Source organism: Onychomys torridus, chromosome 17 (assembly GCF_903995425.1).
Source record: "Onychomys torridus chromosome 17, mOncTor1.1, whole genome shotgun sequence".
NCBI classification, from domain to species: Eukaryota; Metazoa; Chordata; class Mammalia; order Rodentia; family Cricetidae; genus Onychomys; species Onychomys torridus.
Window position 1 is genome coordinate 62889759 of NC_050459.1, and position 18549 is coordinate 62908307.

Here is an 18549-nt window from a genome sequence, read left to right on the forward strand (position 1 = left end):
ACACATGCATGCAAGGCGAACACCCATACGCATAAAAATCAATCTCTCTCTCTCTCTCTCTCTCTCTCTCTCTCTCTCTCTCTCTCTCTCTCTCTCTCTCTCGATTTTCAACACAGGGTTTCTCTGTGTAGCTCTGGCTGTCCTGGATCTCTCTCTGTAGACCAGGCTGGCCTCCTCTGCCTCCGGCTTGCTGGGATTAAAGGTGTGTGCTTACCACTGCCCGGCGTAGCTCTTTTTAATGGGCCTAGGGTATTTCTCAGTTTGGTGAGGAGACGGCATAACTGCATAAAGCCCTGGGTTCCATCCCAAGCGCAGCAAGACAGAGTGGTGTCCGCCTGTTGTCTCACACTGGGAAGAGAGAGGCAGGAAGACCAGATTTCCAAGGTCATCCCCAGCTAAATAGTGTCTTGAGGCCAGCCTGGGCTACATAAAAGCCTGTCTCAAAGAAATAAGAGAGTCCAGTTCTGCGCAAAGAAAAGGGGACTGATGGGTGCCCTGGCTGCCCTGTGCATTTAGGGCTCAGAAGTGTCCTGACCACTGAGTCCCAGAATTGCAGTAAAGACCCAGGAAGCACAGGCAGTCCGGAGAGGCCACCCCACGCGCTTCACGGTGTGGACACTGGGGCCCAGGCGATCCTGTGTCCCCGGAAACTGCGCAGAAATGCAGACTTCCGGGCTCTGGTGTAACAACGCATTCCTGCAAATCTTCCCGCCAAGGTGGGAACCTGGGGCGGAGAAGCAGCGGACCCAGCCTGGCTGACTTGTCCCTCCGCGTTGGTCCTGGGAGGGTCCCCATCGCCTCCATCCCGCAAGGAAGCAGAACCGGCCCCGTTTATAGACCACACCGCCGGTTGCGGAGGCGCCGAGGGACCAGAATAGCTTGTCGCCTGGATGCTCAGCCGCCCCCGCGAGGAGCCTGCGAAGCTCCGCCCTGCGGGGCCGCGGGGGAAGCTTGTTTGTCTGCTCCCCCACCCGCACCAGGGAGCAGGGGAATGCAGAGCCAGACACAAAATGACCATCAATCCTTGTGTCGCGAGCGCCCCGCCCACGCGGAGGCTAGGCTGGGGACCAGGAACCGGTTTGAGGACAGGAGGGTGCAGGAAGGAGCTCGAGGCGCCCCTAGCCGGGCTTGGATTTATTCCCAAAGGATAAACTCTGGGGAGGAGCCGTGGGCCGCCTCCGGGGCCTTTTTATTTCAAAATAAAAATAGGGGCTGAGGCCCCGTGAGCAGAGCGCGTGTAGCTCAGTCGGTGGCAAGGTGACACCATTTGCCATCTGAGCACTTGGTAGGCTGAGGATCGTGAGTTCGTCATCACCCTGGGCCGCTAAGCGAGACTCTGTCTCATAATATAAATATATTCAAAACAGCCAGGCATGGTGGCAGAAACCTTAAACCCCAGCAGCGCTTGGGAGGCAGAGGTGGCAGATCTCTGAGTGCAGGTCACCTTGTGAGCTCCAGGACAGCAGGGATACACAGAGACCGTCTCAGAAACTAGCTGTGTGTGCGCGCGTGTGTGCGTGTGCGCGTGTGTGTGCGCATGTGTGTGTGTGCACGTGTTTGTGTGTGTGTGTGTGTGTGTGCGCATGTGTGTGTGTGCGCGTGTTTGTGTGTGTGTGCGCGCGTGTGTGTGCGCGCGCGCGTGTGTGTGTGTGCGCATGTGTGTGCGCGTGTTTGTGTGTGTGCGCGCGCGCGTGTGTGTGTGTGCGCATGTGTGTGTGCGCATGTGTGTGTGTGCGCGTGTTTGTGTGTGTGTGCGCGTGTGTGTGTGTGTGTGCGCGCGCGCGTGTGTGCATGTGTGAAAGCCTCGGAGAATAAAGGACAGGCAGAGGGACAGCGTGAGTATTTGTCACATCTCTTTTGTTTCGAGACAGGGTTTCTCTATGTAGTTTTGCACCTTTCCTGGATCTCATTCTGTAGCCCAGGCTGGCCCCCAACTCACAGAGATCCGCCTGCCTCTGCCTCCTGAGTGCTGGGATTAAAGGCGTTCGCCACCACCGCCCGGCCACATTTTTTAAGTTATATTCATTTATTTATGTGAGAGACGGGGGTCAGAGGACAGCCCGTGGGAGTTGGTTCTCTCCTTCCACAAGAGTCCTAGGGAGTGAACTCATGTCATCAAGCTAAGAGGCAAGCGCGTTGGCTTGCTGAGCCATCTTGCTGGCCCGGTAGTTTATTTTCTTTATCCTTTTGTGTGACTTCCAAATTCTCCCACAGTGAGCACACATTACTTTGTTTAACAGGAAATCTCTAAGGTTGTCCTTAAAACATCTGGAAGGAAGAAGGAAACATTCCATGCGTGACCCTAAGATGGCTTTTGTGCCTCCCGGGAATGAATATCTGGAACCATAATATTTACAGAGGAAGTCGCCTGCCATCCTGCGCTGCTCTGGCTCCCTGGCTCTTGGACACCCTGTCAGATGCTGAGTTACAGACCCAGAGGGAAGAGGGAAGGGAGGAGAAGGCCTTATGAGACGCATGCCTGTCACCCCAGCCAAGCACTGGGGGTGGGGGGGCAAGAAAATCAGTTCGGTGTGATCCTCCGCTACACAGTGAGTTGGACTCAGAACAGGCAACAAGAGATCCTGTCTCAACCAGCCAGAAAATAATGATAAACAGGGAATCAGTCATCTGGTACGCAGAGGTCACCAGAACCCAGTGCCCACTGTCTGTGTGGAAGTTTTGAGAAGGCATGAGGGATGGCTGATGCCGCAGTTTCCCCACAAGTGAATGATGGGCCTGACAAGGTCTATTCTATTTTTGCAGTGCTGGAAAAGGAATTAAAGACTTCCCACAAGCTAAAGCTCCACTAAGCCAGAGCCACGCCCCCAGCCCCTCACTGGGACTCCGGGCGGGGCTCCACCCTGACCACGCTCCCAGCCCCCCACTGGGATTCTAGGCGGGGCTCCACCCCTGACCCACGCCCCCAGCCCCTCACTGGGATTCTAGGCGGGGCTCCACCCTGACCACGCCCCCAGCCCCTCACTGGGGATTCTAGGCGGGGCTCCACCCTGACCACGCCCCCAACCTCTCTTTTACCTGCATAGCACCTCACCCCGGCCCTCCGGAATCCCACAGCTGAGTATGCTGAGGCCCCACACACTGGTTTGATCTTATCCATGAAGCTTGTACCGCAGGACTGCCTGGCACCCCTCATCTCCAGGTTACTACAGGGAGAATCTGCATGGGTCCCTGCCAGCAGTGTTTAGTGAATGTGTGAGCAGATCGTAGGGAGACAGAGGCCTGTGGGGGCCTTCTAAGAGGGCCATCTGCATCTCGGTATCTGTGAGGGGTCTGTGCAGTCTCGGGTCAGGAGACACTAGACCTCAGCAGGGGTGGTCCCTGTCACTATTTACAAAAGGGATTCTCCCTGGGGACGCAGTAAAGGTCTGTGGCTGGATGGCCGAAGGCAGGACATCTAGTGACGTCAAAGACATAGTGACTTGGGGGCTGGCGTCACTCTGCTCACAGGGCATGTGGGAATCCGGGCTTCCCTCTTCTGCATCAAAAAGAAACAAAAGAAGGAACGAAAGGCAGAGAGCACAGGCCTAGCCCGTGTGCAGGCTGAAGCAGAGTCAGGAGGAGGCACCGCCAGACCCCTGCGCCTTCCCAGCAAGCCTGTGGTCAGAGCGGACCCCGGCTGCAGGCTTCCAAGTGGACCCCAAGCCTTGTCTATGCGTAAATCTCGGCTGTCCACGTGGACGGGCTGGTACCACAGGATCACTGCAGAGGTCACCAGCGCCCACAGGTGTCCAGAGCCTGACGGCGACTTCATGGTCCATGCTAGGCTGGCCCAAAATCTTGTTGTTGGATAAGGCAGACCTTGCACTCTGGGCTGGTCTTGGAGGACAGGCGCTAAGTGCCGGGTGACTCTGGGGACTGTCCTTCATTATCCCTCCTCCTCCTCTTCTGCCTCCTCCAGGGTTAGCTCAAACTGGAACCTGTCAGGGCTGGAGCGCTCGTGGCCCGTGGTGTGGGTGGGGCTGCAGGGTACCCTGCTCCGATACCACTCTCTGTTGTCTTCCAAGGTATCCAACAGCTCCTGAGCATCGGGGTGCACCAGGTCAGCCCATGTTTCCCACAGTGGGTGGGCAATGTAGTCAATGAATCCCACCTTAAGGTGACCGCAGAAGGGGCAAGTGAGTCACAGTGAAGCCCAGACTCAGCCCGATCCCCCTGCATGGTGTCCTAAGCCTGGGATGCTCATTTCCCAACTCCTATTCAGCCTTCAAAACCCTCTCAACCTGGTCCAACACTCAGGAAACCAAGGCAGGCTGATCTCAAGCCAGTGAGTTCTATACCAGACTTCAGACAAAATGAGACTGTCTTCAAAACAACAAATCAAGAATCTGCCCTAGCAAGTCGGTGGTGGTGCACCCTATCCCAGCTCTCGGGAGGCAGAGGCAGGTCTGGAGGCCAGCCTGGGCTACAGAGTGAGTTCCAAGCAGTCAGGGCTACACAGGAAACCCTGTCTGGAAAAACAAAGAGCCCCCAGTGTCGGAGCAGGGCCCGTCCCGGCAAGGACGGTCCCGGGGTGAGTCACACGGGGCTCCCCGTCTCCCATCCTCCCACAGAGCACGGCCCACACACACCTGGGATTTCTCCACCGAGGCCGTGTGCTTGTCACACATGGGGCTGATGTCCAGGCCCAACTCCCGTTCGCGGTCACCCTGCTGGAAGAACTCGGCCATGATGCGGTCGGTCCACTGGCGGTAGAGCGGCAGAGGCTTGGTGGGGTTGCTCAGGTCAGCGCAGTGCACCAGGCTCTGTAGGACCTGCGGGGTGGGCTGGGGCCTCAGGAGGGCCGGGCCACACCCACCTCACCACATCCCTAGAAAGCTCAGTGCCCAGGGCACCTCATCTTCCAGGTGGGGAAACTGAGGCCTGTGGTGTGTGCGCCTTTAATAGCAGCACACGGGAGTCTGGCACGCGAGGATGATGAGTTCCCGGGCAGCCTAGGCTACGGAGTGACAATCTGTCCCAGAAAATTAAAGTGGGAAACGGAGGCTCTGGGCCCGCTGGCGCACCTGGATGCGGTCAGAGTAATTGTCCAGGAGCAGGACCCCGAGGCAGGTCACCTTCTTCGTCTCCACCATGGTCTTGAGATCGGCCAGGAGGCTCATGTGTTTGGACATGTCTGTGGCCAGCACCTGCGGAGGGGCACGAAGTCCTGGTTGCCTCACTTCTGAGACCTTCTGTGCCTCAGTGTCCCCAGTCGTGAGAGGGAGGCAAAGGCCCTGGGGCACAGCTGAGCGCAGGGAGCTTCGGCAGGATCCAACCTGGAGCTCTAAAACTCCGGGGCCACCGGGGTGTGCCCACGGACAACCTGGGCATGTCACCCCGCCCGAGGGCACTCGCCCTCGGCTGAAGCCGCCCGCCTGTGGGCACAGGAGTGGAGGCGGGGCATCAAGAATTCCCAAATATAAATAATAACAAAGGAAAACCCAAAGGGCCCGGGCCAAGTACACAACAGGCGCCTAATAACGCCTGTTGAGTTTACAGATGGAACCGGAGAGCCGAACCCCGACAGCCCACCGAGTAGGACAAAATCAAGTGGGCGAATGGGAAACCCGTGATTGCGGCCAGTCTGAAAGGGGCCCCGCCCCGCGCCGTGACTTCACCATGTCTATGACCATCCTGCGCAGACTCAGTCTCTGCTTGGCGCTGAGGTTCCGGAAGAAGTCACAGTTTTCTGCCTGCAGGAGCTTGAAGCCCACCGCGAGGTGATGGTTCTCCAACACCGACAGGTCATTGTACATCAGCGCCAGCTCCGAGTCTGTGGGGACAGCCGGGGCCTCGAGACCCCACTCCTCCCCAAAGACAGCTGGGGAGGGGACGTCACTGGCCAACTCCTAAGTATGCGGTGAAGCCCAAACTCTGATGCCCCTTCATGCAGAAAGCCATCCAAGCCCCGGGCACGCCTCTGAGTCTGCGCGCTAGAGTGATTCGAGACCTACTGGGCCGCTGTCTACGGTCCCCTCACTCACTGGTGTTGATGAGAAACTGATTGGAGACCCCCGGGTGGTCCACGTCGTGGATAGCGCATGCAAAGACAGCTGCCAAGACTTCCAGATCTGTGAACACGGCCTGGGCGGGTCCTGGGCGTCAGGGCCGAGGGTGCCCACTCCACCCCGCGCCCACCCACTGTCCTCAGCTGGGCGTGGTACCTCCAGGGCCGGGGTGCCCAGCAGCACGTGCGCAGACTGCACCACGTCCGCAGCATGCACACTGTTGTGGTACGCCACGTCGGCGTGGTAGTGACCCTCCAGCGTCAGCAGGTACGTCATCAGCGTGTCCGCGGGGATCTGGAACGTCTTGAGCAGGTCCCGTTCCTGGTGTATCACAGGCCCCCGGCTCAGGCCTCGGCTTTGGGCTCCCGTTCACCCCACCCAACTCCTATCCATCCTCCAGTGCCCCGTCCCCCAGGATGCCCTGGTGCCGTTGCCCCCTGAATTCCTTCCATCTCTGCCCGCCTCCCCCACACGTGCAGGGACGGCTGTTCAATCCGGGTCTTTTCAAGGCCAGCGCAGCGGGGGCCTGGTCTAAAACAGCTATTAAGGGGCTGGAGAGGGGGCTGGGTGGCTGAGAGCCCTGACTGCTCTTCCAGAGGACCTGGGTTCGGTTCCCAGCGACCGCATGGCGGCTCACAGCTAACGCTCGGGTTTCAGGGGACCTGACACCCACGGCAAAACACCAATGTCCATAAAACAGAAACTGGTAAATCTATGAAACAGCTGCTGAGCCCGTACATTCCTATTCGAACTTGGATGCCCGTTTACACGGCCCCACCCGTGCTTCAGGGAGGCACTGAGGCCTGAGCCCGGGGTCCGCCCGCGGGGAGGCCGGGTGGAGGACCCCGCAAGGCGGGAGAGGAACCTGGAGGACGCTGAACACCACGGCCGTGAGCGGCCGGCTCCCGCTCAGCTCGGCCACTCTGAACACGTCCAGGCCCCACTTGTTGGTGTCTTCCAGTTCCTGCGAGGGGCCAGTCAGGTCAGCGGCTGCGGGGAGCCGGGGCGGGAGCCCGGCCCGCAGCCCGGGACGCACCTTGGCCAGCTGCCCCTCCCGGTCAGTCTGGACCCCGAAGCGGGGCACGGCGGCGGGGAGGCTGGCGGGGCGCAGCGCGCTGATCCGGGACATGGGCTCGTCCCCCGTGGGCAGCGCGGGGGGCTCCACGCGCGCCGGCTGGTCTGCAGGGGCGCGCGGCTCGCACTCCAGCCCCACGCGGGGAGCCTGCCGCGCTCAGGGTCCGGTTCTAGCCGGATCCCAGGTCCCCTCCGTCACCAGGCCCCGTCCGCTGCTCCTCCGTGGGCTTCGCTCCGTGACTCCCAGGCTCCGGTGAGACCCCCACCCCACGGCTGTCACGGCCTCGCCCGCCCCCGGGTCGCCCGGCGCTCACCCAGGAAGGTCTGCGCGATGTACTCCGACACCTGGTTCCCCGAGCGGCTGGTTTCCGACAGGTGGGTCAGCTCGCGGTTGAGCATGCGCCTGAACTGTGGGGCGGAGGGGGCGGGAGGAGGGGGCGGGAGGGAGGAGGGGGCGGGAGGAGGGTGAGCAGGGAGGGTGAGCAGGAGGAGGGTGAGCAGGAGGAGGGTGAGCAGGAGGAGGGTGAGCAGGGAGGGTGAGCAGGAGGAGGGTGAGCAGGAGGAGGGTGAGCAGGAGGAGGGTGAGGAGGGAGGGTGAGCAGGAGGAGGGTGAGCAGGAGGAGGGTGAGCAGGGAGGGTGAGCAGGAGGAGGGGGCGGGAGGAGGGGGCGGGAGGGAGGAGGGGGCGGGAGGAGGGGGCGGGAGGAGGGGGCGGGAGGGAGGAGGGGGCGGGAGGAGGGTGAGCAGGAGGAGGGTGAGCAGGAGGAGGGTGAGCAGGAGGAGGGTGAGCAGGAGGAGGGTGAGCAGGAGGAGGGTGAGCAGGGAGGGTGAGCAGGAGGAGGGGGCGGGAGGAGGGGGCGGGAGGGAGGAGGGGGCGGGAGGAGGGGGCGGGAGGAGGGGCGGGAGGGAGGAGGGTGAGCAGGAGGAGGGTGAGCAGGAGGAGGGTGAGCAGGAGGAGGGTGAGCAGGAGGAGGGTGAGCAGGAGGAGGGCGAGCGGGAGGAGGGTGAGCAGGAGGAGGGGGCGGGAGGAGGGTGAGCGGGAGGAGGGTGAGCAGGAGGAGGGGGACAGGGCGGAGGGTGAGCAGGGGAGGAGCAGGGCGGAGCACCACAGGCGCTGTGTCCTCACCTTGTTGGACGCCATCTCGCCCACCGAGCGCCGCGTCTGCAGCGTCCCCAGCTGCTCCAGGCACCAGTCCAGCTCCTCCAGCGCCTCCTGCGCCAGCTGCGGCCCGGCGTCCTCTGCGGGCGGGCGGGTCAGGGGGGCCGGGGCGCCCGCGCCTGCTGCGGTGTGGCCAGGCAGGCCCCCGGCCCTCTCTGGCGGGTGCGAAGGGGGCGGGGCGCGGGGCGGGCTGGGCGCGGGGCGGCGCAGGGGCGTACCTGTGTGTGCCGGCCGGCTGCTGCGCGGAGGGGTCCCCAGGAGCCTGCGGACGGACGCGGGGTTCAGAGGGGCCCGCCCCCCGCCCCGCCCCCGGCCCCGCCCCGCCCCCGCCCCCGCCCCGCCCCCGCCCCCCCCCCCCCGCCCCCCCCCGCCCGCCGCCAACCCCCCAGTACCTGCTGCCCGGGCCTCGGGCGAGGGCGGCCACGTTGCCGCGGACAGTCCGGAGACTGGCCAGGACCTGTGGCGAGGGCGGTGCTCAGCTGTAAGGGGAGCCCGCTCCCCCGCGCGTTCGCGTCCCGAGGGCGGCGGGGGACACCCACCTGGGCGAAGGGCGTGACAATCATGTCTTCTCCGTGTCTGCGGGGAGGCCACCACTGAGGGCATCTGCTGGCTTCAGAGGGCCCTCCCCCCGTGGACAATCTACAGCCTCTCTAACCAGTCCCCACCGTACCCATATCTAAAATGGGGAAACTGAGTCCTAAGGACGGGCTGTCTTAGGGTCTTAGAGTCAGGACCGAAGTGAAGTTTCCCTTTTCATCACAGCTGCTAGGGAGCTCAAATGCTCATTTGTTCAGCTGCCGCTAACTGGCCTCACTGCTCACGAATGGCGATGCCACTGTCCCGACACTCGCTTGGTACTTGCTGCGGTCGGGACTCTACCCGCCACGCTCTGGGAAGCGCCGCGGTACCCCGGACCCTCACTAAAGCGCTGCCGGGAGCCGGCCAGGGGTCCAGAAGGAGGGGCGCCTCACGGTTCGCCGGCCGCCGAGGAGCTCCGGGACGCGGCCTTGGGCGAAGGCTCGCGGTCGCTGTCCGAGCGGTACAGGAAGGACCCGCGCCGCTGGCCGTGGGGGCCCGGGGGCCCCCTGCCGCTCGCCGGCCCATCCTCCAGGTCAGAGCTGAGGGCAGGAGCAGAGAGGAGGACGTCGGCGGCCACCTGTCCGGCGTCGCCCGCGCCCACCTGGGGTCGGAGGTCAGAGGCCCGGAGCGGGCTCCCCGCGAAGACACGGGCCTGGGGGGCGCGCCCCGTGGGGGCTCACGACTGCGCCTCCTCCGCCGGGGCCCACGCACGCGGCGCTCACACACGCCAGCCAAGCACTCACACGTGCAGCAGGCGCGGGGCGGCGCGGGGCAGAAACGGGGCAGAAACGGGACGGCGCGGGGCGGACGCGGGGCGGCGCGGGGCAGGCGCGGGGCGGCGCGGGGCAGACGCGGGGCGCGGCACCGGCTTCCCAGGCCGAGCTCGGCTCCGTTCGGCTGTTTCCGACGAGGCTTGGCCAAGTTCGGCCTCACTCGGGGTTCCGGGGGGGGCACCTTAGTCGTGACGTCACGCTGGGCGGGGCTTCGTCAGCCTTCCCTGTGCTCAGGCCCGGGGCGCCCTGGGGTTCCCGGGAGCATCCCAAACTCTCCATCCCAATGCCTGCGGGTGGAGGGCCCCTTGCCGTCCCCGCTGGAGACGACTGAAAAAACTGAGGCAGGGGCAACTGCGGGGTGCTGGGTTCGAATCCAGCCCTCGGCGTGGAGGGTTAAGGACTGACTAGCGATTCCTTGGGGCCAGGAAGCTGCTTTTCTTTCTGCTCTAAACTTAGCCGGGGTTGGCGGGGTCAGGCGGTCGTTCCTTCCATGACGCGAACAGCAGCGGGCGAGGTCCGCGTTCTGGCTGTGGGAACGGTGCGTGGGCCAGACGGGTAAACTGAGGCCGAGCCACAGAGGGACCTCTGAGGTCCAACCTGCTGAGGACCTGCCATCCGTCTTCAGGCTCACTTTTGGGTTCCGGATGGGGCACTCCGTTCACATCCTGGAGCCGCCGCCCGAGGTCCTGATGAGGCTCTCCAGATCGGCACCGCCCCTCCCTAGGGTCGCCCGCCCCCCAGCCGCCACTAAACTGCTGTGTGACCTGGGTGAGGGACCGCCCGTCTCTGGTGCTACACTCAGCCGGCACGCAGTCCCCGCCAAATGCATGCCCGAGGCCGGTGCCAGTGCGCCCACAAGTGCGTAAAGGCACAGCCCGCGAGGTCACAGCTTCTTAGCGCAGGCCGGGATTCGAACCCGGAAAAGAACCTGGGATCTCCAGCCCTGCCTCAGAAGCCCCCATCCGACCCCACAGCCCCGATCCCCACGATCCCGTGTGGCCGCCGAGGGCGTGGGACGTCGGTCGGTCGCCCCACCACACACCGCCCACAAGCGCCCTAGGTTGGCCGGGTCAGGACAAGGCGTGCACAGCTGCACAGCTGCACAGCTGCATGGAGACCGTGGACGGTGGGTTGGTCCCCTCCGCATGCGTCGAAGCGGTGAGTGGAAGGGACAGATGGACAGAGACAGACAGACAGTCACCAACTGAGAGAAAGACAGAGGCAGGGCGGAGAGGAAAGAGGCGGGCGGACCCCAGCGTGGCTGCGGCCGCTCCTGCCTGTCCACCCAGCCCCCCGTCCCGGACCGCTCGCCTCACCAAAGCGCGTGGGCCACCGTGAAGCGGCGCTGCAGCCGGATGCTCTGGTTCATCAGCAGCTTCCTGAAGAGCGCGGGGGAGCCGCGCGGGGACCCCCGAGGGGAGCCAGGCGCCGCGGGGCCCTGCATGGCTGCGCTGCCAGGACCCGGGAATCAGGGCCCTTTAGACGCTCGGGGCGGGGCCAAGGTCAGAGAGGAGGGCCAGGCTCCGCCCATCGCTGTGCTTCTCCCACCCTGGCGCCTGGGGGAAACTGAGGCACAGCACACTTACGATTCTATTCTCTAACTCTATTTTAATTATATATTTATTTACTGATTTATTTTTAAGACGGCCTCAGGTAGCCCAGGCTGACTGCAAACTCGTGGTAATCCTCCTGCTTCAGCCTCCCAAGTGCTGGAAAGATACATGTACGCCACCAAGCCTGGTTAAGGGTTGGTGCCGGTGTCTGGGCTGAGAACTGCCTCAGTCACACCTGCCGTTCCATCTCTGGGGCACCCACGGAATTCAAGGACACCCCGACTTCAAAGTGCCTCAAACAGAGGCATGTGGGCCAGGAGGTGGTGGCGCACCCTTTAATCCCAGCACTCGGGAGGCAGAGGCAGGTGGATCTCTGTGAGTTCGAGGCCAGCCTGGTCTACAGAGTGAGATCCAGGAAAGGCTCAAAGCTACACAGAGAAACCCTGTCTCGAAAGACCAAAACCAACCAACCGAACAAAAAAAGGCATGTGGGGCTGGGGATTTGGCTCAGTGGTAGAGCAAGCGCAAGACCCTGGGTTCGATCCTCAGCTCCACCAAAAAAAAAAAAAAAAAAAAAAAAGATGTGTGGGAGATGGGGGCAAAATGGATGTCCCCTCATAGGGACAGAAATCCCTGAGGAAGGGGGCTGCCACAGCCCACAGTGATTCAGATCCATTCTCGGGTGAGGACGCTACTGAGATCGGACCAGGAATGACAAACCCTTTGACAGGTGGGGGAAACTGAGGCACCGCACAAGGCACTGGGCTTGGGCAGCAGCGCTGGAGTCCAGCTCCAGCCCCCAGGTCCCTGCATGACCCCATCCACTCTGACATTCCCCAGGCCCTGCATCTGGACCATTTCAATAGCCAGGCTGTGTCTCCCCAACAAACATCCGCCTGCAAAAGCCTTCCGCTGGGCTGCTCCAGATGTCCGCACCCCGCCAGCAGAAGGACCCCACGGCTTGGGAAATAGGGTCTGTGAAATCTCCAGGAGCCATAGGATTTAGTCACATTTAACAAAAGCGGAACTCACATGTCACAGGCAAAGGAAAGACCCAGAATGCCCAATGGACAGGCTGGGGCGGTACAGAAGGTGGGGGTGGGGGGCAGGACACACACCTCCAGTCCAGCTCCTGCCCTGCATGTCCCCAGGAAGGCGACACCCAGGTTTCCGTCACCTTGGGGATCCAAGGTGCATGGCTACTTCAGTGGGGACCTGAGTGACGGTACAGCTGTAGCTGTCCTACGGCCCGTGTCGGGAGGCTCGGACCCGGGCAGGAAGTCCTCCCAACCCAATCTGACACCGGCTGGGAACAGACTTCACTGAGCCCAAGATGAAAACACCATCTGTGGCTGCTGGGCCGCAGCTAATTATAGCCATTCCCCAGGGAGCAGAGGTCCCAGCCAGGGTCCAGGGAGTCCTGAAATCACTCCAGGCCTGAGGGAAAGTCACTGTGGTCCCAGGGGTATTCAGTTCCACCCTCAAGATCGTGGAAAATAGAAAGTGAAGACAACCATGAGATCTGTGTGGCACACACACACACACACACATACAACAAACAAACAAAAAAACCACTAGCAGGAACAGAGAGGTTGGGCCACTTGCCTGAGGTCACACAGCCGAATGACAGAGTGGGTTCACAGGATCCCAGGTCAGTGAACTCCCGTGTGTGAGCCTCTTCCACTTAATTCATTAACTGTCCATCCCTCTGCTGCCCCGGCACCGGCCCAGCATTAGCATTTTATTAATGGCTGCACTATGACTGTTTTATTCAGAGTCAAATTTGTGTTTTGGTAATGGCTCCAGCCGTCACGTGTTGTGACTTGTTGTACAGAGAAATGGCCACAGAGTAGAAGCCATTCAAAGCCTGGCCCCTGTGAGCTTCAAGAGCCACAGTCCTGCTAGGCCACACTGGGAGTGAGGGGCTCGGACAGCCTCATCCCGGCCTGTACAACACTGCTGTGTGACTTCTGGGAGTGCCAGAGACAGAGAAGCTGAACAGAGCAGAGCGGCGCTCCTCCAGGCCCTCCTACGGCTCTCCATCCAGCTCAGCTTGAATTCACATCTATGCAACCCGCCCCTGCCGGGTCCTCAGCCGCCTGGGCTCCAGCCTCTCCTCCACTTGCCCTTCCAGGATCCAGCCAGCACGCAGTCTGACGAGGGCAGGGCCAGGTCGGCCTCGCTCCCAGCCACACCCAGGCAGTGAACAGGCCTGACCAAGGCACGTGAGGTAAGCAGAAAGCCCCCGCTTCTGCCTTCCAGGTACACCCTCTGTTCCCCTGCAGAACACAGCTTCCCCTCCGCTCAGCCGGGTTCCCTTCTCTGCTGCTCCACAGGCCGCACTTACATCTTCCAGCTGGGCCTGCCTGACCCCACCCTAGGACCCCCCAAGCAACCCTCTTTGTAGGATCTCAATCCACACCTGGTAAACAGTAGGTGCTTCATTAATGCATTCTGAACAAGGTGTCCCGACCTTCCTACACCTGTGCCATCCACTGCTTGGGTGAGGAAGCTCAAACTAGGGACCAGAGCATCCATCTCCCAGCCTTGGTCTCCTTCCACCGTGAGCCCCGCCCCTCCCATGTGGCTATGAGAAGCTCATTAGCAGCCGAGCCACGTGGGATCCCCCCCACACCAGAGGAGGCCCAAAGGAAATGTTTGTTCTTTCTTGAAAATGGAAAATCAAATCGTGAGTCATTGGAAAGGGCGGGGCAGACCCTACTGGGTCACCTGGGAATGCAGACCGGGCCCTCTGGGCTGAGGGAACCCATCTGTGCCCAGGGCTCTCCAGGGTGCTGGAAGCAGGGTTTCAGGTTGTGGTGCTGGGTGGTCCGTGAGTACAACCATGCTCAGAGAGGGAAGTCATGAGGTCTAGCTCCCCTAGGCTGGACTTCACTCTGGGAGTTGTTCTGTCCAAGGGCCTCTTCTCAGACCCACCAAGGGCTCCCATGACTGTGTCTGGCCCTGGGACACAGCCACAACTGGAGACCCACCCCCCCACCACACTGACCTCCAGGGACACTGCCTCACCCCACTGGGGTCTTCTCATCTCTTACCCCATACGCCTGTTCTAGAGGCAGGAGCTCATGAGCCCCACTGCTTTCTTCCTTCTTAGGCACACCCCAGGCCAGCCTCAAACTGGCTATGCAGCTGCGGATGTCCATGATGGTCCTCCAGCCCCAGGGAGCAGGAGGACCCATGTGTGATCTACCTACACAGGCACACTCAGCCCCTCCTCCTTTCTTGTTTATAATATATTCTTGTTTTGTTTTGCTTTTCAAAACAGAGTTTCTCTGTGTAGTCCTGACCGTCCTGGAGCTTTCTCTGTAGACCTCGAACTCAGAGATCCACCTGCCTCTGCCCCCAAGTGCTAGGATCAAAGGTGTGCACCACCACACCTGACTATAATTTATTCATAATACTTTCAAAATTAGATGTGTGAGGTTAGGCTATCAGATCGCCACGGAGTTCACATCCTCTTCGAGAGCAAACTGCTGAGCCATCTCTCCAGGCCCACCCTCTCCTCTTCCTTCTTTTCTAAAACAAGCTCTTCCCATGTAGACCAGGCTGCCCTGGAACTCTGTAGCCCAGGCTGGCCTCGAACTCACAGAGATCCGCCTGGCTCTGCCTCCCGAGTGCTGGGACTAAAGGTGTGCGCCCCCACTGCATGCCTGTAACACTCAATCATCACCTCCTCAAACAGGCCCCGCCCATGCCCCGCCTTCTCAGCCAGGCCCCGCCCCACCACCTACCGGCGGTGGAAGGAGCTGGGCCAAGAACGCCGAGACTTCAGGAGCGCAGGCCGCTCGCGGGGCTCCGGGTCCGGGTCCGAGTGGAAGCGCCGCTGGATGCGGATGGGGCGCCGTGGCTGCCCCCACAGGTGCTTCCGGGGCCGGGGAGCCCCTGAGCGGCTGACACCCGGGGTCTCCATGCGCGGCCCCCCGAAGCCAAGGAAGGGAAAGAGAGACTGTGGGTGTCCCCAGGAGGGGGTGTGCAGCAGAGCCGGGGTCCACCCCACGGAGCTCTCTCCGCGGTGCTGAAGCCAGGCGGGGAAGATCGCAAGACTCAGACGTGAGGCTGTGCCCACTGGTCACCGACGCTGCCTGGCACTTGAGCGAGAAGCCTAGATTCAGGGTCTGGTTCCCAGAGACACACGGCAGGCTTTTCAGCACGCTCAGAGATGCAGGCTTTAGGTCCAGGCCAGCAGAGGAGGGGTCCCAGAAAGACGGGGAAATTGGGAGTACCCCCCGCCCAGACATGTGCACACAAAGTCACAGGCCAGCGATCCCAAGAGACAAAAGCAGGGCACAGAGGGGAAGCCAGTCACTTCTCCGGAGCATCCCTGCTGTGCTAAGACCTCACTGCGTCCCCACCCCTTGGGGTTAAAGAGTGACCCACCTTGCCTGTGAGCTCAGGGCAGCCAGCAGGACACTGCAGACACCCCAGGTCTTTATAGCCCCACAGCGCTCAGACCCTCAGCAGGACGCGAGATCTCATTGGCCCCAAGACACCCCAGGGCTCCACCTTGCAACCACAGATCCTGCCTCAAACCTCCAGCTTGTCCGTCCCTCCCAGTTCTAGAAAACTCAGGTCCCCACCCCTCACCACCCCTCAGTCTCGGGGGATCTCTCGGGGAGTGGCAGAGAGCTGCAAGGACATTTTCCATCTTAATTAGCAGAAGTGTTGGCCAGAGAGCAGCCGAGGCGGAGGAGACGGCCATGATAGTGCCGTGCCTCAGGCCTAGTAGAAGTCCCCTGAGGGCACTGTGCTGGGATGGAACTGGCAAGAACAGCCTCAGGGGCTGTTATGAGGGTATGTGACATGGAAGAGGCTCCACACTGTGCTTGTCCCCAGGCTGAAGACGTAGGGGGCCAACCAGGGACTTAGTCTATGCAGGCACTCGCCACCAAGCCTGAGGACCTCAGCTTGGTCCCAGGAACCCACATGGTGAAAGAAAGAAAATCTCTCTGTCCCTCTGTGTGCTCTCTGTCTCTGTCTGTCTCTGTCTCTGTCCCTCTGTGTGCTCTCTGTCTCTGTGTCTCTGTCTCTGTCCCTCTGTGTGTTCTCTGTCTCTGTCTGTCTCTGTCTCTGTCTCTCTCTCTGGTTGGGTTTTGGTTTTGAGACAGAGCCTGTGGTGGTTTGAAGGAGAATGCCTCATAGGCTTGAGTGCTTGCTTGGTTCCCAACAGTGGAACAGCTTGGGAAGGATCAGGAGGTGTGGCCTTGGAGGAGGTAAATCACTGAGGTGGACTTTGAGGTTTCAAAAGCCCAGCCCAGCCTGGCATGGTGTCGAACACCTTTAATCCCAGCATTTGGGAAGCAGAGGCAGGCGGATTTCTGTGAGTTTGAGGCCAGTCTGGTCTGTGAGTTCCAGGACAGCCAGGGCTACATAGTGAGTGAGACGTTGTCTCACAAGACAAAACAAGCAAACAAACAAAACGCCCAGGCCAGGCCCACTCTGTCTGCCTCCTCCTTGAGGATCAGATGTGAGCTCTCAGCTACTGCTCCACGCCATGCCTGCCCACTGCCAGCTGCCCCGCTCCACACCATGCCTGCCCACTGCCCGCTCCATGCCATGCCTGCCCGCTGCCCGCTGCCCCGCTCCACGCCATGATGATCATGGACTACCCCAGACTGTGAGCCATACATTAAACCCTTTCTTTTCCAAGTTGCCTCGGTCATGTGTCTCTTCACAGAAGTAGAACAGGGACTGAGACAGGGTCTCACTTTGTAACTCAAGCTGGTCTGGATTTCACTCTGTAGACCAGGCTGACCTCAACTCACAGCCATCCTCCTGCCTCTGCCTCCTGAGTGCTGGGATTAAAGGTGTGCACCACCCTGACTCTCCACTTCGTTGCCCAGTCCTGCCTTCCACCCCATCCCAAACTGACAGTGCTAAGTTGCTCCCAGCCCTGTTTCCTCTCTTGGGAAGCAGGGGCAGGGTGGGGGTGTTAAAGCATGGTTCCCATGCCTCTTGGCCTCACTGCAAATATCAAAACAGATATTACACAAGACACTTCCACCTTCATTGGTGTCCACCATGAAAAGCCAAGCTCCCATCCTGCTCCACACACCAGTGCCCCCCACCCACACTCTGTTGAGCCCCTCCTGGGTCTGTCAACACCCCAGCCTCTGTCAGCTCCACCCGGCTGCCTCTGAGATGAGGCTGATCTTGAACTCTTGACCCTTCTGACTTCATCTCTCCAAGTGTCACGCCCCTGGTTTATATGGTGCTGGCTTCAGAGAGGCTGAACAAGCCCTTTACCACCCAGAGTCTAGTCCCAGCCCCACAGCCCTGTGTCCTGGCTAGTCTCCTGTCAACTTGACACAAGCTAAAGTCAGCAGAGAGGAGGGGCCTCAACTGAGAAGACGCCTCCATGAGATCCGGCTGTGGGCAAGCCTGGAGGGCATTTTCCTAGTTAGTGATCAATGGGGAAGGTCCAGCCCACTGTGAGTGATGTCATCCCTGGGCTGGTGGTCCTGGGTTCCATAAGAAAGCAGCTGAGCAAGCCAGGGGAAGCAAGCCAGCGAGCAGCACCCCTCCATGGCCTCTGCATCAGCTCCTGCCTCCAGGTTCCTGCCATGTTTGACTTCTTGTCCTGACTTCCTTTGCTGATGCAAAGGCCCCAAGCAACACACAAATTCTGCCTCCTCTGGCACACCTGGCTGCTCACCTGCTCTGAGTTGGGTCCTGGCTTCTCTCTGTTCCGATGGTGAAAACCACATGGGCACCAGACTCTGCCTCCCCTGAGGACCTGAGGCTGCTGAGCAGTGGAGGCAGCAGGAGGGGCCCTGAGAAATGTCTCCAGATCACACCCCCACCTAGAGGCCTGGTAGGGACCGCTCAGAGTCCACCGGCTCCTGGACTCGCTGGGAAGACAGCAAGAAGTCATGAGCAAGCTCCTTGTGCAAGGATATCGCCAAGGGACCCTGAGCTCCACAGATTTCTCACCAGAGCCAACGCTGAGAACTGTGCCTCAGCCCAGCTTCCCTGAGTGCATTAACCCTTGGGGAGCAGGCCGTGTGTGTGTGTGTGTGTGTGTGTGTGTGTGTGTGTGTGTGTGTGTGTGTGTAGAGGTCCGAGGACCACTATCAAAAGTTGGTTCTATCCCCCAGCCTGTGGACCCCGGCACCGAGGCATTTGCTGAGCCATCTCCTCAGCTCTACACTTAAAAAACTTCTGTGGTGCCAGGACCTGTCCCTCACTCCTAGTCACTGGTGCTGAGATTTGAACACAGGGCCCTGGGAGCCATGAGCTGGGCACACCCGACTTCTAGGCTGTTGACTGGATGGGAATGAGGATGGCAGGGAGCTGTCCAGTGCTGACCGCAGCGGGCCACACGAAATGGAACCTTCCGGGAAGGGTGCGGTCAGTGGGGACCAGAGGGCGGCGGCTCAACCCTCT

The 18549-nt window shown here is 60.9% G+C and overlaps 1 protein-coding gene across 6 annotated transcripts; it reads right to left on the reverse strand.

Annotated features, from left to right (window-relative positions):
• Window positions 1–2978: 2978 nt before the first annotated feature.
• On the reverse strand, window positions 2979–11052 carry Pde4c (phosphodiesterase 4C). Of its 6 annotated transcripts, XM_036166625.1 has the most exons (15): window positions 10909–11052; window positions 9212–9358; window positions 8780–8816; window positions 8633–8697; window positions 8459–8502; window positions 8208–8320; window positions 7397–7490; window positions 7045–7187; window positions 6874–6972; window positions 6165–6329; window positions 5985–6084; window positions 5619–5773; window positions 5025–5147; window positions 4590–4772; window positions 2979–4111 (listed from the first exon to the last, which is right to left on the reverse strand). In XM_036166625.1, exons 1-15 carry the CDS (start codon window positions 11034–11036, stop codon window positions 3887–3889), a joined length of 1821 nt encoding a protein of 606 aa, XP_036022518.1. In that variant the 5' UTR covers window positions 11037–11052; the 3' UTR covers window positions 2979–3886. The 6 variants fall into 6 exon arrangements, with proteins under 6 accessions (XP_036022518.1, XP_036022516.1, XP_036022515.1 ...); XM_036166623.1 differs by having other exon boundaries at window positions 6874–7187; XM_036166622.1 differs by having other exon boundaries at window positions 8208–8502.
• Window positions 11053–18549: the final 7497 nt, after the last annotated feature.